Source organism: Accipiter gentilis, chromosome 10 (genome assembly GCF_929443795.1).
Source record: "Accipiter gentilis chromosome 10, bAccGen1.1, whole genome shotgun sequence".
Lineage (NCBI taxonomy): Eukaryota > Metazoa > Chordata > Aves > Accipitriformes > Accipitridae > Astur > Astur gentilis.
Genome location: NC_064889.1, coordinates 32,316,915 through 32,340,713, shown reverse-complemented (window position 1 = coordinate 32,340,713; position 23,799 = coordinate 32,316,915). Strand labels below are relative to the sequence as shown.

Sequence of the window (23,799 nt, the reverse complement as noted above, 5' to 3'; positions counted from 1 at the left end):
GTGGGATACAGGCAGGGGGGGGCTCTGCCCTTGGGTAGGATGAGGGCACTCCATGGGCCTTTCTGCTCCAGGCATTTGGCTTCCCCTTCTGCTTGAGACCCTCCAAAACCCTGTCCACCCTCCCAGGGAGGGGTTTGAGGGGTACCGGGGACAGCGCAGCCCTGTACATCAGGGCACCAGCCCCAGGCACTCCCATCTCTGCCTCTCTCCCTGCAACCATCACCAGAACAACCAGAACCCCTAAAAGTGCTGCATCCCTGTGCCCGAGAAGGGAGAAGAGGCCTTGTGTCTCATTAAATACAGGTAGAAATTTATTAAGAGGGAAAAACCCCCACAGCTTTTAAAAAAAGTATCAAAAAGAGACAAATGAGGTGAAGTGTCTGTCTTTGGCTGGAGCAGCACCAGAGGGTCAGAGAGGGGCTGAAAACTGGCCATGGTGGAGGGAGGAACACAGGGAGGGACGTAGGTGCCACAGATCTCCTGGGGTCACCTGGAGAGCAGATGTGGACAGAGGGAGCCGAGCTCCCAGCCCTTGAATACTTATCCCAGGAGGGGGATTCACACCTTCCCCCATCTGACAGCGCCGAGACCCACCAACACCAAAGCAACATCTACAAGGGGAGAGACGGCCCGGCACCAGCCTGGGTCCAAACCAGCCCAGAGGAGTCACCCGGACCCCGGGAAGGACCTGCCTTCATGCTGCGGCCAGTGGGAGGGAGGAGAAGATGCTGGGGAGCAGCAGCCCAGGGCTGGGGACAGGCAGGGATGTGTGGCCTCGGGCAGGGAAGGCGGAAGGTGGCTGCCCCATCCTGCGCTTCTCCATCTGTCCAGCACCGTTTGAGGCAGGGGGGGTTACCTGGGTCTCTACGCTTTGAAAAAGGGAGAGGGGTAACAGCAGGGACTTGAGGCAGAAGTGAAAGGTGGGAGCACTGACAGCTTCCCAAGGGGTCTGTGGGCTTCAGGAACAGCCACACAAGCCCCCCAGCATGTTTTTCTCCATGCCTGCCTTCCAGCATGGCACTACACACGCAGTACGTGCCGCTTCTGCTTCCAAAAAGGGAATTTCACTGAAATAAGGGGAAAAGAAGCTCCCCTAGCCTGAGTCCTGCCTCTTCATCCAGTGAGAAACCCAGGTGGGAAAGCACAAGCCTCCTTCTGTGGCCTCAGGGGAGCATCAGATTTGAGAGTGGGACTGAAAAACACCTTCAAAGCTCAGCTCTGAACACCTCAGAGCCACAGCAGAGGCTCCGGGGAGCCCAAAGTGGGGGAAACCCTCGGCCTAAAGAACTGCAGATAAAAAAAAAGTGCCCCTGCAAAAAAGGGGGTTGTGTTCACAGTATGAGCTGCAGCACCTGGGGGCACCGAGGCAGGATGGGGTCCCAGGCAGGCAGGGGCACAGGCAGGAGACCTCAGTAGCTTCGTTCCCAGGAGCTTTCGAGGCCCCTTGCCCCAGGGTTGGGAGCCCAGCCTGGCTGTGGACGTAGCAAAATCCCACATCCCTCGGCCCTTTCCCCACACAGGCAACAGCCGGGGTCGGTCCCCAAACCAGTTATGGCTTTTCAGTGCCAAGAGGCAGCCCCAAAGGGGTGCAAGGCAGAGTGGCTCCAGCCCCACTCTCCACTGCATCCCTGGCCTTTAACAGGGGTGAGCCCAAACCCACCAGCCCCAAGGATGAGGCTGTGCCCAGGGTCTGCCCCATCCCAGAGCAGCCGCTGCCATCTCCTGCAGGCTAGCGAAGACCCACCCCATGGAAAGCATCACCACCAGCGCCTCTCCCAGCCCCGTCCCTGCCGACGGGGTCAGTGCAGGACCTGCTCCAGCTCATACTTCTCGCAGAACTTGCTGGTGAAGGGCAGGCAGGTGAGATACTCCACCCAGCGCCAGTTCACGGGGTAGACGTAGAGCCAGACCACCAGCGAGGCGAAAAGCCCCACGAAGACCAGCAAGGAGACGATGATCATGGCTCGCTTGCGGTACTTGTCCACTGTGCCGAAGGTGATGTAGGGCAGGAAGGCGAAGGAGAGGAGGAGGCCGCTGAGGAAGCCGAAGAGGTGAGCGATGTTATCGATCCATGGCAAAAGGCCACAGATGAAGAGGAAGAGGACGATGCCGAAGAGGTTGAGGAAGGCTTTCCAGGGTTTCTCCAGGACTTGCCAGCTCTGGAAGAGCTCCACGAAGAGGCAGGCCAGCAAGCCGAACTGGGACCCAGCAGGGCCCACCTGCAGGGATGGGGGAAGTCACGGCCAGACCCTGCGCACGTCACCCCAGACACGTCCCCGTGTCCCCAGGGACCGTCTCCTCCCCTTGCAAAATACATTTGGCTCCTGCAGCCCTCCAAGAGCTGCACTCACACCGCTGTGGGGCTCAAGGGTGGAAGCCCTGGCACAGGAGGAAGAGGAGGAGAGCATGCTGGTGCTGTTTTGGCAGAGCTGGTACTTTCCATGACTCAGCAGCCAGGCAGCATCTCCCCCTCCCAGGTCACAGCCCCCCGGCCCCATCCCAACACACCCCCGGAGGGATTAGGGCGCTCGGCGTGATCTCATTTAAAGCCCAGTAGGGTTTGCTGCCAGCAGATTAGCCATCTGCCCGCCCGGGGACCCCGCACGCACACAGACACGTGGCGACGCGTGACCCACGCGGCATGTGCGAACTCCACACGTGGGGCAGAGACCCCCCCCCCCCCCACCGCCGTGGGGGCACCAGCCTCCCACCCCCACCCTCAGCAAAACCTGCCGGGGGATGAGAGCTCTGTGCTGCAGCCCCCTCCCCAAACCTCTGCCAGGACAGGGATGGGGAGGGGTGTCCTTTGGTCCCCAGGGAGCTGGCTGGATTTGGGGTGATGCGGGCCGAGTGGTCCCCAACCCTCACCTCTGCCCTGTACGGCAGGAAGATGGCACTGGCCAGATTGCCCGTGATGCCGCTGAGGATGAAAATGATGGAGATGCGATGCCAGCCCGCCAGCTTCTCCAGGTCCCTCAGCACCGTCATCTGGAAAGTCACCGACACCAGGCAGTGGATGATGCTGGGGGGAGACACCTTGCATTAGAGACCCCTGCCCGGCCCGAGCCCCTGCCCAGCCCTCCCACCTGCTGCCCCAGGGCACGAGACATCTTACAAAACACCCCTCCACCGACGGCTCACGTCACTGTAGTCAGGGGGTGTCCTCCCCTCTTCTGTCCCAACCCTTCAGGGATCACAGACCATCCCAATGGATACTCCGGTCCCAAGTCATCCCCCCATCCCCTGGGGGTGCGGGGGTCCGTGGCTCACCCGGCGTGCAGGAACAGGGACAGCCACAGGCGGTACAACTGGTCGGGGACCTCTGGGTTGAGGAAGGGCAGGAGGCCGCACACCTCGTCCAGGCAGTGCACCTGAAAAGGCAGGCAGGGTTGGGGGGGCGACGGGGGCCCGGCCCACACCCCAGAGCCACAGGGAGCAAAGGATGGGTCACAGGGAACGCGTGACTAATGATGCCACGTGTCAGTCGTGGGGGGGGGGACCCTGGGGGGTGTGGGGCACCAGCACTGCCTGGGTACTGGGGAGGGAGCAACCGAGCATCCCCAGTACCCCAGGAGATGCTGGAGGGCCGTTTTCCTGCCCAGGATGTGCTTTTCCCAAGGAGACCGGTGCTGCTCGGATGAAGCTGGCTCAAGTCTTATGTTTCCTCCTGCCCCACACCAGCAAGGCAGGCACGCAGCGGCAGCAGAGTCCAGCCGATAGCTGGGCACATCCCTGCGCTTTGCATCCTTCCTACTCACACCCATCCCAACTACGTCCCATTCCTGGTAGGATATTACAAAGCCCTTTGACATCAGCACAGCAATGCATGACCCAGCCACTAGCATCACGTCCCCGGCCCCGCTCACCTGCGAGCAGAGTGTTGCCTCCTCGTGGAAGTAGCCGTGCATGAACTCGCAGTACTCCCGTGTCGTGATCTCGCAGCTGGGCAGAGGGCAGGCAGCAGGCTCGCTCAGGGCAGGGCTCGGTCCCTGTTCCCCCAAGCATCCCCCTCCGCTCCCAGCAGCCATTCCTGCTGCCACCACGCTTCCCACCCCAACCCCGATGCTCCATAACCTCCCTCTGCCCCGGCACAGCTCTGGACACCAATGGGGCAACAACAGGCAGCAGGGCAGAGTGGGGAGCCGAGCCCAAGCCGGGTGCCCCCATCGCTGCAACCCACCTGCCCTTGGTGCCGATGCAGCAGGGCCTGCCCTTGATCTGGCAGTCCATGTGGGCAAAGCCCGTGTGGTTGGTTTTGGTCTCATAGGTGCAGATCTACAAGCAGGAGGGAGAAGAGCCAAGGTCAGGGTCTGGCCCCAGGCTCTCCCCGCAGCCCCCCATGCCTGGCTTGTCACCCGCCACCACAGTGGCACCCAGCTCGTGGTGGCACTGGGCTCTTACCGGCCACTTGGTGATGTCGTCTGGCCACACGTGGGGTGGGTTGGATGCCGGTTCCTCGCATGTCCTTGCAGAAGGAGATGGGTGGGGGGTCAGGATGGGTCTCCCTCAGCACATCCCTTCCCCCAGACTAGTAACCCTGCTCGGGGACAGCCAGCCGTGAGACCTGCCCCTTCCTGATCCCTCCCTGGCTTGGGAGGGATCCTGCACTTTGGTGTCCTACAGCACCCCTATAACCATGTCCTATAGCTTTGCAGGTGAACCCCGAGGCACTCAACATCTGCCAGAAAACCCCATCGATGTCCCCTCTCTGCATCACCCATCCACGCTCACCCCCCGCAGAGCAGGACAGGCAGAAGGCAGGCAGGTGCCAGCACAAGACAAGAGCACTCCTCAGCTGTATTTCCAGCTCACCCATTGCTGCCTACATTCAGGACAGTACCCCACCTCAGTTCCCTCACCGATTCCCTCTTCCTCATCACCCTCCTGTGGTGTGTAAGAAGCCCCAGCCCCTCAGACAAGCAAATTCAAGGCATCCAAGGTGGAAATACAGCCCCAGGCAGCACCTCCACTGTGCCCCACATACGGCCGAGCGACCGCGCTGCCTCTCCCCAGCCGTCATTCCTACCTGGGGTCCTGATGACACACGGCCCCCGATGTCCGCTTCTTACCCGAGCCCATGGCCGGCGCATTGGTGCCTGGCCACTTGATGAACGTCGCCAGCGTCTCCTGCGGGGAGGATGGAGAGACTGAGGATGCGGCAGCAAACTCGCGGCTCTGACCCCGCACGCGTCCTTCCCTGGCGCCGTGCAAGGCGGAGATGGTTTCCCCCTTCTCCCCAGGGATCCCCAGCACTTCCCAGCGCCTGCAGCGGCACGCACTGAACAGTCCTGCGGCAGGGTCTGGATGCAGCCTGAGTTGTCGTTCTGGACGCAGCAGCCGGAGCCACGTTCCCGGTCCCGCTCGCGCTGGATGAGCTGCTCCACCTGCCGATCCTTCCGGATGCAGGGGGAGAACTTGGCTCCCAGGTGGATCAGGTCGATCTGGGAGGGAGATGCCAGTCGAGGGGATGCTCCATGGCCCCCCTGCACCTCCCCTCCCTCCAGCTGGCCCTGGGGAGAGCTCAACAGGGGATGGGAACCCCCAGAGGCGATAGCTCCGAGTCTCTGTTACCCTAGTGGGGGGAAGGTGGGCAGGAAGGGGACAAGGTCTCTCCTGACCCTCCCACTGCAATTCTGCAGCTCTGGGAAGCGCCGCTGAGCCCCCAGCCTGGGCTGGGACCGGGCAGCAGGTCCCAGAGGGATGGGAGCACCGAAGGTCTGGGGCAGCAGGCTGGGACGAGGGGTTGAGCTCTCCCCCCGGGGACAGGAGCAGCCCGGGTACCGCCTTGGTCAGGGCAGGGGGAGCAGAGACTGGCAAAGGGCAGAGCCTTGGGCTGGGGGGTGAGGGGTGGTGGTCCGGCAGAGCCCTTACCGAACTGGGCCCGATCCAGAAGTTTTCCTGCTGGATGTACTTGACGCTCTCGTAGACGCCCTTGTTCCTCAGCACCTGCCAAGTCAGGCCAGGGTCAGCTCCTGCCGAGGGGGTTGGGGGTGTTGGGGTGCAGCCCCCTCTCCCTCTGCTTGCAGGGAGCCTCTCAAACAGCAGGAGCCAGCAGAACCCCAAAATGCTCCCAGCCCTAGCAGGAAGCACGACAGCATGGGACACTGGTGGTCACCAGGAAGGTGACCCACCAGGTCATCCACCCAGGAAGATGGATGCCTGCTCTTCTCTCCAGCCTGGGTGCTGGGGGAGCAACACAACCTGCTGCAGGTTCCCAGGATTAACCCCAGAGGGAGGATCACCCCTCCAAGGTATTGAAGGCACCCCCCAAACACCAGCCTTGCTATCCTCAGCAGCTAGCTGGTTGCCATTTCAGAGTCAGACACGTCACCAGAGAGCTGGGAGGGGACAGACCTGGCCGGTAGCTCTTAAACTTACTAACTCTGTCGTCACATGCTGGGTGAAGCCGATGGGGGCGATGCCGTAGGTGCCAATGACCAGCAAGGTGATGAGGACGTGGACAAAGGTGATCCAGTACGTGAAATATGGCCTGTGCAGGAAAGGACCCAAAATTTGAGCAGCTCGGGGATGGCTGGACAAAGGGACGCTGCAGTCCCTTAAGCCCTGATCCCCAGGCATCGAGGGGGACACACGTCTGAGTTACAGCTGGGGAGCCCCAAGGAGCCCCATGCCCATCCCCGTCCCATCAGTCCCCCCTCACCGATGGCTGTCGGTGATCTCCAGCTGCGACTGCACGATGCTGCTCAGGCTGCGGCGGTACGTCCTGTTCAGCCACTTCCCCACCACCCCCAGCCCATAGTAGCGTTTCTTGCGATCGAAGGCGAAGTGCTTCACTTTGGAAGCGATGCGCCTGCCTCGCCGGGGAGCCGGGCCAGCGCCAGCAGATGCCGAAGCGAGCCGGACACCCTCCCGCCTGCAAAGAGAGGAGAAACCCATCACACCTGCCAAAAGGGGCCAGCTGAGAAATCCCCCATGTGCAACCCCATGGCCACAGCACCAGAGCTGGGGAAGGCCAGAGGGTGCCTGGGATCAGGGCTAGGCACTTTTGGCTTCATCTTCCTAGGAACATGCTGGAAGTGCCCAGTGCCCCAGGGCAGGGATGGCTGGGGACATCATCCTGACCGTGGCAGGGGACCTGGGCAGCCTCGGGGGCAGCACCTGCCGAAAGCTGGTACTCACGGGGTAGGCTGCTCCACCTCGGGGGACACCCTGGCATCCTCCCCCACCGGGTGCATGCGTAAATACGTGGCCGATAGAGGCGGTGACTCAAAGACATCATCGGGCATGGAGTACGTCTCGTCGTGCATGTCCATCTAGAAAGAGGAGAGAGATGTGTTCTTGGATGTGTGCGATGGGTGAGAAACCTCCCTCTGCTCGAGCATGCCCATCACCAGGGCAGCCCGGCTCCACCTGGCCCCGGAGCCTGGGGATGGGGGATCCCCACTGACACCCCATTAACTGCACAACACAGAGTGTGAAACGTGCCCGTGATGCCGGCATCGCTCCCTGCCGCCCCCGTGGAACATCACCGAGACCGGGGCTCTGCAGCGGCCACCAGTGCCCCTGCTCCCGGGCAGGGTGAAGCACCAACACGGGAGTCCCCATCAGAACCCCACTCCACGTCCAGCCCCCATGCAGGGGCACTGGGACCCCTCCCCACTCCGGCAGCCAGCGTGGAACGGCGCTTGCCTTACTGAAGAAGGACGAGTCCAGGGTATCAGCAGCGTCCACCATGTCCTCGTCCATGAAGCTGGGGTACACAAAGCTCCTCTTGTTGCTCCTCTGCTTGGGAGCCAGCGGCTCCAGGGCAGAGCGTCCCTTTGGCAGGGGAAGCAAATGAGAGTAAGCAGCCAGAAGCCCCCCAGTTTTTGCAGTACCGAGGGTTTCTCATAGCCTCCCTCCCCAAAGCTGAGTGACAAGCATTAAATCCCAACCAGCCACTGTATCCCACTGCGTGGGAAAGGCAGGCAGCAGGAGCTGGCAGCAGGTGCTGCCTTTAGCTCCTGAGAGCCAGCATTGGACCATGACCATGTTAGTTAGCACATGTGAACTCTAAATCCCCTGTTTGGTATCGGTCCTACAAACCTGACCCTGAGGCTTGCCCTGGGCTCCCCGGGGGCTAGAAAGCCACTGGAGAAGCTTCCCCTGCAGCAAAAGAAGTCTCCTGGCTCCTCAGCAGCAAAACCCAGAAACTGCTTTTTTCTAGGAATTCCGTGCAAGATAGTTCCACTTTGGCGGTCCCATTTTCTTCTCTTTTTAAGCAGAGCTCAGGTTAAAAACCACCAACCTCCCCCCTCAAACCTGCCCTGGAGAGACAGCGATCTCTGCGCAAAGCGAAAAGCCAAGAAGCAAAGATGATAGGCGAGGGACAGAGCTGAAACCCGAGTCAGGAGGAGGAAGACGACCCCATCCAGCTCCCCAAAACTCACACGGAGAAGGGCTGCGGCCGCCTTGAAGCTCATGTGGGCAACGGACTCCCTCTTCCTGCGTGGCAGGCGGCCATAGCCGGAGCGGATGCTGTTGAAGGATGCTAAGGAGACGACGCCGGGGGTGAGCGGGGGCAGAACGTGGTGTGGTGTGTGGGGGCGTTCGGTCTCGTCAGGATGGCGGAAGGGACGGCCCCTGGCCAGCGGGTCCACGATCTGGAGGAGGGAAGAGGTGTTGGTGCTGGGGGAGCAAGGCTGGGAGCTGGACCCCATGCCCCGAGCTCTACCTTGGGCATCTTGGCAGGCTTGGGCGACTCGGTGCCTTGGAAGGAGGGCACCTCCTGGCTGGGCAGCTCCATGTCCCGGTAGGCAGGCTTCAGCTTGCCGTATCTCATGCTGCAGTGCTGCAAGCTCTTGCGTTGCCACTGCTGCCGCTTCCCTTCCCAGTCGCCGCTGACGCCAAACCATTGCGCCGTGCCCCTGGACACACAACGGGCACACTTGTCACCCAGCTGGTCCCCCCACCCCAGGTACCGCCATCCCACTCGGGCATCGCCTCCGGTAGGTGATTTGGGTTGGGGTGTCTCAGCTCAGCCCGCAGCAGGGCTAGTTTTGACCTGGCTATGGGTCAGGGAAGGGATGCTGCAGAGGGGTCGCTGGCCTTTGGGTCTCTCTGGAGAGGTAACTCCATTGAGACTTGCAGTTTTTTGCACAGGACAGTGCATCAGCTCTGGGCTGCAGCAGGCATCCAGCTCAAGGTGCTTTTGAAGGTCCTACATAAACGGGGCAGAGAAATTTTCCCAAGGTGTAAAACAGTTTGAATTAATACTAAACAATCTCGTTGCAGAATTTTCCCTAGGCAGACACTAGCGAGTCAAAGCAGAGCTGCATGAAACACTCTACGGCATTCCCTTCCCAGCCTCAGCTCTCCATCCCCACCCCAAGACCTCTGCCAGTATCCACAGACACAAACACCCCGATGGGGGCCGAGGGACCCCTCCGGTGACCCAGCCACTGCCAGAGCCTGCCCTGCCCTCACACCGCCGCTTCCCGGTCCTCACTTGCGGATGCTCTGGGACAGGGAAGTCTGCCGGCGGAAGCCGGGCCGTCGCTCCGAGCCGTCGCATCCCTTCGAGCGGGGCTCCTGGAGGCTCTTGCTCTTTCGGTAGATGGGGACCTTGGAGGGCTGGAAGGCAGATCAGGGTGTTAGGGACAGGAGGGCACAGGTGGGTTCCCCGGGGATGGCAGCGCCCCAAGCCCAGCATGGCATGGATGCAGCTCCCCGTCGCTCACCTCCTTGCGGGCACCATCCTCCTCTGCCTCCCGGGGGGGGATGATGATGGAGAGGTTGGGGGGCTTCTTGCTCTGCAGGCGGCTGCTGCTGGAGTGGCTGCCCCCGTTCTTGTTGCCAGCTGACATCTTGGGCTGGTGGCAGCGGGCAAGCTGGGAAGGTGCAAGGAGTCAGTGAGAGGGGAAGAATTATCTCCCCAGCAGCTGGTGTATGGGGAAAGGCTGGGTCCCAGCAGGGCATGGGAGCTCACCAGTGGGATCTCACCAGCCTCAGCCCCCTCTGCCACTGGCTGTGCTGCTGAGACATCACCACCATCAGCCCAGCCACTGTGTCCCCCAAACCTGCATCCCCTCCCCAGGTTTGAGTGGACAGGAGGGCTTCTATCACCCACCCACTCACTCACTCCCAGTCCCTCAGGACCACCAGCACCACCCCTTCACCTGCTGGGAGCAGAGCAAGGGATAGCAGGAGTGATAGGGTCAGAGCATCCCCATCACCCCAGCACGTGCTGGTGGGACACGGGTTTCACACCCTGTCAGGATGCACCCGACCAACTCTGCACGGGCATGGGAGACATGGGGGAGATCCCCGCAAGCCCTGGCCAGGCCCACGGCACACAGCTGCGGCTCTCGGACACAGGGGCACTGGCCCCCACGGTTTGGCACAGCAAGGGAGCCGAGAGGGGATTGCAGGCGCTCCTGAGGGGTCTGCAAAGAGCTTACCTTGCCTGTGCAGGGCACGGTGGAAAGAGGGGGGACACACAGCCAGGCAGAGGACACACAAAGTCTGGAAACACCCGATTCACATCCCTGCCTGCGCCATGGCCCCCACGTGGGGGATGGCTCCTGCTGCAGTGAGAGGCGCCGGGGCAGCCCGTGCCACCTCCAGCCACGGAGCTGGGACCCGCTGTGTGTCAGGGTGTCCCATGAGAGGGGAGATGCGGGACATTCCCCTCCGGCACATGCACATACAAACCAGGCTGGCAGACTGAATGCTCCCTGCACCATGTGCAAGGAGGGGGAAGCTTAACGGCCAAGAGGTGGTTAATTCCTCAAGCAATCCCCTCCCGAGGGTCCCTGCAGCCTGGCTCTACTGGGCAGGACCTTGTGGGAAAGGTAATTCCATCCGAGCACAAGGGAGCGAGTCCCAGATCCTATTAGGAGCTACAGGGGCTCTCAAAGGGAGGCACGGCCCCCTCTGACCTCTTCCCATGCCCCTGCAACCACGTGCCAGTGCCCAGGGGACTTGCACAGGTCTTACAAGCATCCTTCATCTCTCGTCCCCCCCCGGCACAGCCACGGCCACGGGGACAGTGCCACCTGCCACGCTCACCCTATGCAGTGTGCACCGAGCCCTGCCGCAGGCTGGCCACGAGGACCGGCATCCCCATGGGATCTGCTCCCAAGAGGAGAGAGGAGCTGGCCCTCCCCACCCCAGGGTGATGGCAGAGTCTCCCGGGGGGACCAGGCGTCCTGCTGGGGCTCCTCTGCTGCCACCCACCACCACCGAATTGGAGCTCAGAGTCCAGCAGTGCCACTGGCTGCAAAACTCCAGCTCGACCCATGGGCCTGGCCCCTCTCTCTGCCCAGGACCCCAGTAACCAGTCCAGCCGTATGACCTCGTACCCCGCTCTGCTCTCCTTGACTAAGGGTGCTCAAGCAGTCAGCTGGGCGATAGAACCCCCCCCAACCCCTCTGCAACAGGGTCCCCCCCTTGGCAGCACATGCCCGAGCAGGAGGCAGGCACAGCCGCACTTTCGTAGCTCCCCCAGCGCTCCGAGTCCTGAGCGCCACCCTCTCCTCAGACCCCACCACAAGCAAAGCCTGGCTTTAGAAGCAGAGGGTCCCCATGGCAGCAGCTCCCTGGGGATGTGGGAATCCAGGACTCCCTGGGGACGTGGGAGCCTGGAGCCGGTGGCATTAGAGAGCATTGCTGCCCTCCGCCGGCTCTTGGGCCGGGTGACAGCCTGCTGCTCCTGCCTGCCCCTGCATTAAAATGGGTGCTGGGCTCCCTTCCAGCAGGGCTGGCTGGGGTACCCCAGGGCAGGGACAGGGTGAGATGCTGGAGACACGCGAGACGCGTGTGTGGCAGGGGAAACGCCAGATGCAACCCGAGCGGTGGCTTCGCTAAGACCCCTCCATTGAGGGGCATCGGCAGCCCCAGCTGGTGGTGGGGCAGGGTCCTCATTCCAAAATTAACCCTGCTCCTCTCCAGCTTTGGCAATAAATCAGCTCATGGTGGGGATCCGGACGGGATGATGCGAGGCAGCTGTCCCACAAACGCCACTAGGACCAGGCGAGATGTGGCTGCAGGCAGCGCTGCGATTGCAGGCAGCATCCCAGCACGCTGCCTGTCTTCCCTCCTCCCCAGAGGCACCGAAGCAGCACCCTTGGATGCTGCCAGCAGCTCAGCTGCTGCCTCACTCCTCGCTGCCATTAAGTGCCAAAGCTGGGAGCAAGCAGCTCCCAAGTTTCTCCTGGGGGGTCAGTCAATGCTGGTCCCCACCAGGGTCTCCCTACCTCATAAGAGTGGCAGGGATCCCACGCAGCACTCCTCAAAGGCAAACACCCACAGCAGCCCTCCTCTTCCTCGTTCTCCTCCGTCCTTCACGCATGGGAGCCCCGGAGCACGGCTGAACTCCTCCTGCCTCACCTGGTGGGGAGAGAGGCTGCAATGAAAAGCCACGCGTGGGAAAGGAGAGGCCTGCAGGAGCATCCCAGGGGGAAGGAAAGCTGAGCTCAACGCTCCCTGGGGACGGGGCTGCTGGTAGCCGGACACCAGGGGCGGGGACCAGCCACTAGCACAGGGCAGCAGAAGGATGAAAAGCCACCATTTGCAGCGATGCACCTTGCTCCGTGGCAGGGGAACCATGCAGGACAGGCAGGGAGTTTTTGCCCACTGCTGCCAGGCCAAGCTCTCGGGGAGCGAGACACCCGCAAACAGCGGGCACGGAACATGAGTACCTCGCCGAGGTATTTAATAGCTGCTAAGCTGGGAAAATGCCAGCCGGGCGGTCCAGCCTCAGCAAGCAAAACTTTCCATCCCGCTGGTGAGCTGGAGACGCTGTTTGTTTTCCTCCCTCGGCAGCCAGCAATGAGCTCGAGATGCCAGCTGCTCCGGAGAGCCACGGATGGGAACACACCAGGGTCAGAGCGAGCCCTGGGACACCCTCATCCTCCTCCACCCCTGGGGAACGGCTATCTGTGATAGGGTCCGACACAGCCAGCAGCACAGAAATTGGAGCCAAACTGTGTTGCTCAGAGGTGCAAGAGGACACGGTGCTCTTGCATAGCCCTGCTTTTACACCCCTGGCCCAAAATCCCATCCTTAATTTCTCCCATCACACCCCAGGCAGCCCTTGGCAAGGACCTCCGTGCTTCCTGGCGAAGCAGGTTTGCAGTACATTTAAAAACCCGGTCCCGCTCCCCACCGGCTCCCCACACAGCGTGGGTGGAGGGACGGACCCGGCCTCCCCCGAGCTGCAGGCGAGGTGACGCAGCTCCCGGCGGAGCTGGCACAACGCGCCGGGCACCTGCCGTCCCGGTCACGCGGCGCGGCTGGAGCAGTTTTCACGGCTTTGTGCATTAATGCAATATTTGGCATTGAGAGAGAGGGGGGAGGAGGGCAGCAGGCCCTGAGGGGCTGAAGTCCCCTTGGGCACATGGGCTGTGGGAAGCAGCCACCCCCCCGAGCACAAATCCCAACCCACAAGAGGTTTTACTCCGTGCCAGGCGGAGAAATCCCTCGGAGACGGTGCTGGGAAAGTGTTTTCCAGCTCCCCACGTGTTTGGTGCTGGCACCCAACCCCTCCGGCACTGGCATCGCTCTCACCCAGCGCGCTCAGCGTGAGAACAGGCTAGCCGGTGCCTCCATCCAGAGCAAGCCTGCATGAGCTCAGCCCCCTTCATCCCCTTCGTCCCTGGGTCCCCTTCGCCATCCCAGCCCCGGGATGGAGGGCTATGCCACCGGGAGCATCGCTCTCTGCCCAGCAGCCCTGGTACCGGCAGCCCCACGCACAGGGCACAGCCCGGCTGCCCCTCGGTGCTGGCGGCTGCGGGTCCCTCGGGAGACTCGGGGTGGCCGTGGTGGCTCTGCCCTGGGGACGGGAAAGGGAAGTGAGAGGCGACGTGCTGACTGCACGAACGAACGCCCTGCTGCGGAGACAAGGTGGTGACGGCAGCGGGGGGGTGACGGACATGGGACTCGTGTCCTGAGCTTGGTAGGAGCTGGGCTTTCAGCTGGAAGAGGGGTCCCAGGACAGCACAACGTCACTTCAGGCTGGAAAAGATTTCCAGGGAGACAGAAAAATGCACTGGGGATGCTGCCATCACTCGTGGGGGAGCGATAACTTGGCGTGGTTGATAAGAAGAAGAGATCCCCCACCATAACTATCTTCCCTCTCAAAGTTGTCCCGTTCACTGAAGCTCGCCAAAGCCTGACATCCAGCAGCGAGGGACACTGCCCTTGCCCCGCAACAGGAGATGAAGCCCCCATCCCCTCCTAAGAGGGGAGGTACATGGAGGGCACTGGTGAGCAACTGGGACGCGGTTTTAGTCTTTAACCAGGCGAGGCACAGGGAGGGTGACCAGGGCTGGCTCCCAGCCCCAGCCCCGGGGTGAATCATGACAGACGCTGACCCAAGGAAGCACACCCAAGGAAGAAAGCGATGGAAAAAGTGATGTGGCTCGTACAAGGCGTCACCGTGGGACACACCGGGATGCTCCGTGCACGCAAAGGGACTGTCAGCAAGGCCAAGCGGCGACCTGCAGAGCAGAGCTGGGGACAGCCACGCACAACCGTTGTACGGGACACTGGAGACAACCCTGCAGAGCAGCCGTGGTCGGAGGGGGATGTACGCAGCACGCAGTGGGTGCAGAGAGGCTCAGAGGATTGGGGTTGCTCTCCCTGAGCCTGTTGGCACAGGGGGTGGCAGCATTACTGGCACTGGAATAAAAGTGCATCAGGCTGGTGCAATTAAGCCAGGAGGAGAAAGCAGCTCTGAGCCACCCAAGGGCACGGGGCTGGGAGCGGGACCCCCGTGAGCACCCATCACACCCATCACCCTGAGCGCGACAACCCCCTGCTCTTCCCTCTCCATCTCCGTAGGGGAACGAGCGAGGGGTCAGCGATGCTGTGGAGCCCCCGAAACACCCCCGCAGCCATCACTGACGCTCGCACCCAAGAGTCCATTAGGCAGAGCATGCCGCTGCCGCTTGCTAACAGCTGCCCATAAATGATTCACAAGTGCGTTAAAGACTTCTCTGAAGGCTGGAGCCTCGTTAAAAGGTGCTCCTGGTTATTAAGAGCCCTGGATCGGAAAGTCAATCGGTCCAATTGCTCCAAGCATCAAGCTCCCGCAGACTTGCACCCAAGCAGAAGACCCCGAGCAGCCGCCCAGCACCTTCCCCCCCCCTTCTGCTCCCTTTACTAAAAGCTTTTTACCATTTTCCAGTCTCAAATTTCAGATCTGAGAGAAGCAGCCCAAGCTCTTGAAATGAAAAGATATTTTTTTAAAAAAAAGGAATAATACTTCTGGGGTGGGGAACTGCATATCTTACTATTTTTCTTTCTTCTCGGAAAGACCAGACCCATGTGTGCCTCAGTCCCTCATGGACCCACTCAAACGGGGAGACCCAGAGAGCACCAACCCCACAAGCCGAGGAACAGCCAGGCTCCATCTGCTGCCTCTCTCCTCTTAACCTCCACTTATTTTTCGTGCTTTCAGTATTTAGGCTTTCTTTTAAAGGACAAAACACACCTTACGGCACTGCTGCAGGAACCCTCCTGTCCCTAAGGGACTTCATGTCCCTGTACAGCCCCATACCCACGGCACAGAAACCAACCCCCCAGCCCACGCACGGCCATTTCACACCCTGGCACCATGACACCAAGCTGATTTTTTTTCTCCCCCCACCACAGAGAACGCAACTCCATCTTTTTCCCATATGTGCCAACCCCTCCGCAACGGGATCAGTCAGCAAACCTGCAAGATGCAAGGTTTCACTCTGAGTCTTGAGAGAGGACCGCTGTGTTTCAGGGGGTATTCTAAGTTGCCCCCTCCCTCTCCTGCTTCGCTGAGCCACACGGTCAGCACCGACACTCACAGGAGCTTTAATCCCCATCTCCAGCACGGCTGCTGGGGTAACAAGATGGGGTATGGATGCCTGACGGGTGGCAAGAACGCAGCTGGTCCCTGGGGTGTGCAAGCAGCCGGCACACACCTCGCCCACGCTGCCATTAGGAAATCCTCTCCCATTTTCTACGTCGGGCAGAACATTGGGCAACCGCAGCGGGTTTGTTCAGCCTGGGCGAGCTTGGAGCGCACGGCACGCCCTGAAAGGAAGCAAAGCTACCAGGGGAGATAGACAGAGCGCACCGGCCAGGGGGGCTACGCTGGATGCTGCTGATAAAGGTGCAGCGGGCAGAGCCTGGCCTGCCTGCGGGGAAAGGAGCACGGCTGCTCCCACCGTTGCACGAGGCAGCCGTGTGCTGGGCTTCCTCGCTGCAAGGGTTTGATCGCCAGGAGCGTGTGTGGCCCCGGTGTCCCCAGCAGTCCTGGGTGATGCCGCTGGTATCTGCATGGAGAGGGAAGGATTTGCCTGTGAGATCTGGGAGTGGGTGGAAAGAGCCACAACGGAGGATTTCCCGCATCCCAGCTGCAGCCTGTTTCCCACCCTCATTAATTTTTACCAGTGCAACCACCCCCCCCACCCCACCCCCCCTCAATAGGGCAGAGCGAGTGCCAGGACCCCAAGGCTTCCGGACCCGCTGGGGTGGGTGGCAAACCCTGATGAGCCGGGGTCTCTCTCCACCACTGCCCACCCACCCCACACCTCCCTGTTCCTCCTTCCTGGAGGGTTCTGGGGGTCCACACACCCTCACAGCAGAATAACCCCAAATAGGCAGCACTGCACGAACCCACTCCGTTTCCCACAGTGGAGACGTACCAGCTGGGGCGACGGGTGCTGCTGGAGGGGCCACGGCTGCGCGGGGGGACCCTGAGCCTGCCCGCCCTTTTCTCAGGCTGGAGCCCAAGCCAAGGGGGAAACGTGCACCTGGAGGCTTTGAGTCACGCCAACGGCTTCGGAAAAAGCAAAGGGCGAAAGTCTCCACCGGCAGCGAGGGAATCAAGGGCGGCTCCACCGGCAAACGTGCAGAGGGGTCGGCTGCTCCCTGGCAGCACTGCAGGCAGGGCTGCAGCACTCTCCAGACCTAAGGAAAGCTCTTTTCCATGGATTCCTCAGGCTACCAGGATTGATTTAACTTGGGTTTTATCTAAGAACTGAGTAATTACTCAGAGCTACTCTGATTCCTCCTTAGCTTGGCTTAAACATGGGGTGCATGGTCATGACGGTGTGAGTGCTTCGGCCCCGGCTGCACTTTCTGGAAGGGGCTGAGGGGTCCCAGGTTGTTATTTACCCGAGGCAAAGCAGGCAGCCTGCCTGGAGGCCACCTGCCTGCGATCCCCATGCCACAGGTCATTACCGAGTTTATTCTCACTTCCCTCTTCAAAGCACAATTCTTGGTGTGAGAGGACAATGCGGGGGGACGACACATTTCTTCCTCCAGTTCTTCTGCAAAACACTCATTTTGCCTCTTGGCATGAGGGCTCAGGCCAGACTTGCAGACTTCCTCAATCCCCTGCTGCCTGTTTCGGAGAGCACCAAGCCACGTGGAGCAGCACCGGGCTGGGAGAAACATCCCATATTTGCAGAGGGTTCCCTCACCGTGAGCTCTGAGCATCCCCGTGCTGTGTGGGATGCAGCAGTGGGAGGTGGTGCTCAGCCCCACGCACGAATTCAGTTCATCCCAGGCACAAGACGAGCCCCGGACAGGCGGCAGGATGAGCTCCCTCGGCTAAAGCTCCCTATCTCTGGGAACAGGCTCCTTATCTCAACGCAGCCATTTCAAGGCTCGTACAACGCGGCTGCTTGCCTGGGTAGATGCCAGCAGCCTCCTTCGATCCTCCCCTGGGGCCAGCAGCTCCCTGAGGAGAGGGGACAAGGACCCTGCAGCATCCCTTTGTGCCATGGATGAAGGTGGCACCTCTTCTGGCAGCAGGCTGGGGGCTGCCCCTCCAACACCCCATTAAGCCTCAGTTCTCCCCTGGTCCCAGTGCAACCCTGGGGAGGCTGCTCCCTGCCCACCCCTCCCTACTCCCAAGCACCAGCAGCCAAACGTGGGCTACTCCTCGGCTTCGTTCTCTTCACTCCCAATTGCCACAGGGACAGAAGCACCCAGGTCCACACCCAGCAGAAGAAAGCCCAACTGGGAACAGCTCATCCACATCCAAGACAGCACACCCCTGGCACGGGGGATCCTACATTCACCGGCGTCCACGGAAACCGTGGGATGCTCTCCCCCTGCCACAGCATCGCCGTGGACCTGTGCCAGCAATGCACTTTGCAGCCTCTTGGCTGCCAGGAGCTGGTGGTGGGGTCTCCCCCACCATCCTCATCCTCCTCCTGCCTGCCATCCCACCCCAGGGATGCTGCACCCACAGGGAAGTCACACAATTCACTGCAGGGGCTGGAGATGCTGATTTTTAAGGAGCCGTTTCCATGTCGTCCCCAGAAGCGCTCGGACTGGGTTAAGCCACCACGTGCATAAGCCAACTTCACTTTGGTTATGGCATCACCCATGGAAAAGCCTTACGCCAGCAGCGCGGTGCCGGTCCCAGCAAGACTCACCTTCACGTCACGGAGGAGCCAAAGAAAGGGCAGGACACGCCAACGCTGAGCGTTGGGGATTTGCCCCGGCTGCCCATGAGCACGGTGTGCCGCCTTCGGGCTTACACGTAACGGGAGGTCACTCCCAGCCCTGCCCCGGCATTCCTGCAGGCTGGTGAATTACAGGGATAACTGCATCAAATCCCTGGCACAAGCTGCACATGACACATGGGGAACGAAGGCAGCCCCATGGCATGGGAGGGGGGCACTGGCATATTGGGCATCTCGGGGGGCACCAGCCACATCTCCCCTGCCCCAAACAGGTCCTTCAGACTAGGTGAATACATCAGGAATTATTATGTTTAAGCAAAAGGCCAATAAAAAAAGCCCCAAACCCAACACAGCTAGAAGGAGAGGCCCACTTCCCTGGGAGCTGCAGCACCCCAACAAACCGCCTGCGGATGGGAGAGATGGCCGGGCACACGGCAGCCCCCAGGATGGGAGCGGAGAGCAGGAGCATCCGTCAAGGAGCGACCAGCCATGTGCCGCCCGGCCAAACAGGTCACCGCTGGGCTGGATGTCCAGTACGGAGACTGTCTCTCCCGCACACTGGCTGATTTCCCCCTCCTACCCGACGGCAGTAGCCTGGGAAAAGGCTGAGGAACATCATTTGGCACTGCCCTGCTCCCTCCCTGCCCCGTGCCCTGCCGCAGCCTCCGGCACCACGGGTGTCGAGCGAGTCAGTTCACACCCGCGCTCCCCCATCTCAGGGTACAGCCCGAGCAGCGAGTCGGGCACCGGTGGCTGCTCAAACTCCCCTCGAGGCCATAAGCAGTGGGTTTCACAGGAGACCTTCACACCTTCTGACTCATTTGTGGCATTTCATGGCTGGGGAAACCGAGGCACTGCAATACAGCAAGACTCCCTGCCTTCCCACTGCCCTTCCCCAGGCAGCTTGTAAGGACTTTATTGTACCGAACAACTCCCCCAGATTTAAGTTATGGGAGGGTGAGGGCAGAGGGGGAAAGCCCTCACGTGCAAAACCCATCAGTACTCGATTTCCATAAGGGATGCAGGCTGCTCCTCTGCACTCCCAAAATGGTTATTTGGGGGTTGCCCCTGCCCCATACTCAGCTAACACCCTGCAAAGCTGCCCCTCAGGATGCAGGTCCCTGAGGACGAGGGGGACACAGGGGTCCTGTGCGGTGGCCAAGCAGAGAGCAGGATTGGTCCCAGGGCCACCCAGCATGTGGACCTTCCCCAAGGCATCCTTTCTGGGTCTATCCCCCACTCCAAATGCCTCATCAAGAGAGCAACCACCAACCAACTGCTTTTTGTTTTGTAAGAAATGGGGATTAAGTGAGAAAAAGGCTACCAGCGCCAAGAGTTCCTTCCACACTTGCAGGCACACACACAGTTTTCAGCGCTCGCTCGGAGGCCAGGAAACAACCATAAACCCAAAGCACCGCATGCTCCCAAATGACCACAACTCCTGAATCCTTGTAATTAAAAGGGATCGTGCCCATCCCCGCGGGGGGCTTATCACGTTACCACACATCTCGCAGCCCGGCAGGACAGCGGGGACCAGTGGTCATTAGATAAAAAGCTCTTCAAGAGGAGAAGAGTTTATGATCCCATCACTTGTGGGCTCCTATAGATTTAAGTAATTAGTTTTCAGCCTTCACTAATTGACTCCTTTGGTGCAGAGCCCCTATCAGCACCAAGCCCGCACTCCCTTCTCTGGGCTCTGGTCCCTGCAGGGCTCCCAGTGTCCATGGAGAACGTGGAAATGTCTTAGGAGCCCTGTGCCAGCCTGGGCAGCTCCTGGGCAGGGCTGCCCGCACAGCAGGCCAAGGGACAGCAGAAGAAGGACGAGCCCCCTCCTCGCAGAGCGTGGCATGTTCCCACGGACACTTTAGGACGTGGGACCAGGGATCCCACCCCCCCCCCCCCCGCAAAACCCCCACCAGCTGGTTCTCCATCACCCATCCCCCACTTGCTTCGGCGGCAAGCGCTGGTTTGACTTCAAGCTCATCCCGAGGGTTGTTTTCAGATCGAGACCAACAACCTAAGGGATGGAATAAGGATTTATTTAGGGAATCCCTCAGCTTCACTGTAAGAGTTAAACGGGAGCAGTATCAAAGCACAAAACACAGACCCAGAAGACAGCCACGTGCTTGTCTTTCAGCCCAGCACAGCCAAACACCACCTGAATTCCCCAGCTCCCCGAGTCCATCCCAAGGAATGCAGCCCCCCAGAGACGACCCAGCCAGCCCCCTTCCCCACCAGATTCACGCCCCTGCGCTCCGCACCCCCAGCCTCCGAGCTGCTCTCCCAGCACCCGCCGGCATCTATTGTTCCTCCTGCCGGCATCTGCGCTCCGGCAACGCCACTCTCGCGCATCGAACGCTCACACATGCATCCGAGAGCAACACCAGGCTTGGCTCCGTCTTGCAGAATTTGTACTGGGGCGACTGGTTTGGTGTCAAACGCCGCTTCCCCCCACACTGTGGTTTACCCTTTCTCGCCCCAGGGCTCACAGCACCTCCAGGTGCAGCTGCAGCGGTGCCAGAAACCTCCCCCCCCCCTGCCAGGGGAAGCAGGAAGGCTACTGAGGCTTGCTTCGGTCACCTGCTTTCCAGCAAACAGAAGCAAAATGGGCAGAAGCCACCCTCCAAACGAGCAAGCAGCAATAGGAGTTGATTGCCCCATTAATTGCAAAGGAGCTCGGAATGGCATGGCCGGGGAGCCCAGGAAGCCACTTGCGAAGCCAGTGGTTACCTGGGGTAGAGCAGGCAAAGGTGGCTCTGGTTTCTCCCAGGAATGGGCTGCAGTTGAACCCTCCAGCTCATTTCAGAGGTGGAACGTTCCCAAGCTGGTTATTTCCCACCTGGGAAACAGGCAGGAGCCAAAGGATGCTCCTTCAGAGGGCATGACGGAGCGAGCCGAGCCGGGCGGCATTTCCCCCGCTCAGGACAGCCATGGGACTGTGGCGGGGTGCGTTCCCAAACCCTCCAGCCCGGCGGATGTGCTGTGAGCCCGGGCCAGCGGCAATATGATGAGCTCACCCTGGAAATCCCCGGGAATGACCATCCAGGACCTGGGTACACACACAGGCAGGAGAACATCCCGGCTCCCCGCGGCCTCGCGGCGGGAAGGATGACGCCGCGCTGGGGAAGAGGGCAGGCACTTCCTCTTGCCGCGGGGACCCAGCGGCAACGACGCAGCCTCTCGGGTCCCCTCACCCCTGCAGAACGTGGGCACGGGGAGCTGAGCGAGAGCTGCAGGGTCTCAGACCACCCGTGGGCACCGCAACCTGGGTGCGGGCAAACCTGGGGCGGTTGGGGGACGGCCTCTGCCTGGTCCTGCTGGCCTGGCGGCAAGGCAGGGCAGGACCGGGGTAAAGTTCAGCCTCACCCCGCTGCTCCAAAACTGCTGAGGGCCAACAGGGAAAAAGAAAGCGGCTAAAACATCCGCACCCAGCATCCCTTTGCTCCCTGCGGGATGCACGTAGGGACGCCGCCGGATGACCGGACCCTTCTGATCTGGAAGGGGTTTTTTGTTTGTTTGCAAAGGGCTGGTGGCAGCGCTCTCCACTTCAGGCAGCACGTGCGAGCGTTCCAGGGCTTTTAAACCAAACCTCAAACCAGCAACAACAACAACAAAGCCCCGGCCTCGGCGGGAGGCCGTCGGGGAGGACGATGCTCTGGGGCAGAGCGGGAGCGGGCAGGGACCCAGGCACCCTCGCCTGTGGCTTCGAGGCTGCTGCCGCTTCCGAAGGGTGCTGCCAGCCCCGCTCGCCTGGGAAGGGGAAAACCCACAAAACAAAAACAAAACCGCCCGCCCGCTTGTTTATCGGGCCATCGGCTCCAGAAAGTAGGTTAGGGCTTTCCTCCCCAGCACGGGCAGGGGAGCAGGCATGGCCCCCCCACCCCCACCCCGCAGCTTCCCCTCCGCACCAGCGGGCCACCCCGGCGGGACACGCACCCACTTCCCCCCCGTGATGAAGAGGAGGAAAAGGAGGAAGAGGAGGGTCCCCCCCCTCCACCCGTCCCGGGGGCGCCGGGGAGGGCGCGGGGCACGGCCGCAGTCCCGGGCAGGGGGGATCCGCGCCGCCCCCGACCCCGGCAAAGGGCCTCCGGGGAGCAGGGGCAGGCACCCACCCCCGGCGGGGCCGGTACGCCGGGCCGGGCCGGGCAGAGCGGCCGCAGGGCGGGAGGCGCCGGGCGGAGGAGGAAGCTGGCGGGACGCGGCCGGTCACAAAGCAGCAACAAACCGGGCGGTCGCGAAGCGGAGGCAGCGCGACCCCCCCACCCCGCTCCGCTCGCACCCTCGGCCCCGCTCACCTCGGCGCGACCGCCGTCCCGGTCCCGGTCCCAGTCCCGGTCCCGGTCCCGTCCCCGGTCCCGCCGGCACCGGCCGCCGCCTCCACCTGGGCCGGGCGGGGCCTGGGGGCGGGGCTTGCTGGGGGCGGGGCCTCGCGGGGGCGGGGGCGTCTCTGGGGGCGGGGTCTAGGCGCCGGGGTCCGCCCCGCAGAGCGCCTGCCCACGGCGTCACGCGTGGGTGCTCCCGTCGGTCCCCGCCCCGCCCCACGGCCCCGGGTGCCTTCGGCCCACACCGGCGGGCTGAGCCCCTGTCGCCTGCTCCGGGGCACCGGGGGTTGGGCGCTGGGAACTGGGCACCGTCGGCACCGGGGGCTGCCAGGGCCGGGCACTATTAGGACCGGGCACTATGAGGACCAGGCTCTTTTAGGACTGGTCACTGTGAGGACTGGTCACTATAAGGACAGGTCACTATTAGGACAAGTCACTATTAGGAGCAATCACAATTAGGACCGGCCACCGTTAGGACTGGTCACTATGAGGACTGGTCACTATAAGGACAGGTCATTATTAGGACTGGTCACTATTAGGACCAGGCAGTATTAGGACCAGTCACTGTTAGGACCAGTCACTATTAGGACTGGTCACTATTAGGACTAGTCATTATTAGGACCGGTCGCTATTAGGACTGGTGACTACTAGGACTAGTCATTATTAGGACCAGTTGCTATTAGGACTGGTCACTATTAGGACTAGTCATTATTAGGACCAGTCGCTATTAGGACTGGTCACTATTAGGACTAGTCATTATTAGGACCGGTCACTATTAGGACCAGTCGCTATTAGGACTGGTCACTATGAGGACTAGTCATTATTAGGACTGGTCACTATTAGGACAAGTCACTATTAGGACCAGACTCTGTTAGGACTGGTCACTATTAGGACCAGCCACTATTAGGACCAATCACAATTAGGACCGGCCACCATTAGGACTGGCCACTATGAGGACTGGTCACTATCAGGACCCTGGGACTTGCTCCCCCAACCCCACTTCCAAGCAGGAGGGACCCCGGTGTGCCAGGCAGCGTGGTGGGCACGCTGTCGGCTGGCACAGCCCGGAGATCACCGCG

General features: G+C 61.3%; 1 protein-coding gene across 1 annotated transcript; it reads right to left on the bottom strand.

Moving 5' to 3' along the window:
• Window positions 1-293: 293 nt before the first annotated feature.
• Window positions 294-22,801, bottom strand: RHBDF2 (rhomboid 5 homolog 2). The gene is made up of 19 exons (XM_049813158.1): window positions 22,694-22,801; window positions 12,198-12,330; window positions 9,681-9,830; window positions 9,449-9,573; window positions 8,675-8,867; window positions 8,391-8,603; window positions 7,651-7,779; window positions 7,141-7,274; window positions 6,662-6,874; window positions 6,379-6,490; window positions 5,872-5,946; window positions 5,280-5,441; window positions 5,027-5,127; window positions 4,402-4,465; window positions 4,181-4,275; window positions 3,867-3,942; window positions 3,271-3,371; window positions 2,869-3,022; window positions 294-2,219 (listed from the first exon to the last, which is right to left on the bottom strand). Exons 3-19 carry the CDS (start codon window positions 9,804-9,806, stop codon window positions 1,800-1,802), a joined length of 2,493 nt encoding a protein of 830 aa, XP_049669115.1. The 5' UTR covers window positions 9,807-9,830; window positions 12,198-12,330; window positions 22,694-22,801; the 3' UTR covers window positions 294-1,799.
• Between the last annotated feature and the right edge of the window lie 998 nt (window positions 22,802-23,799).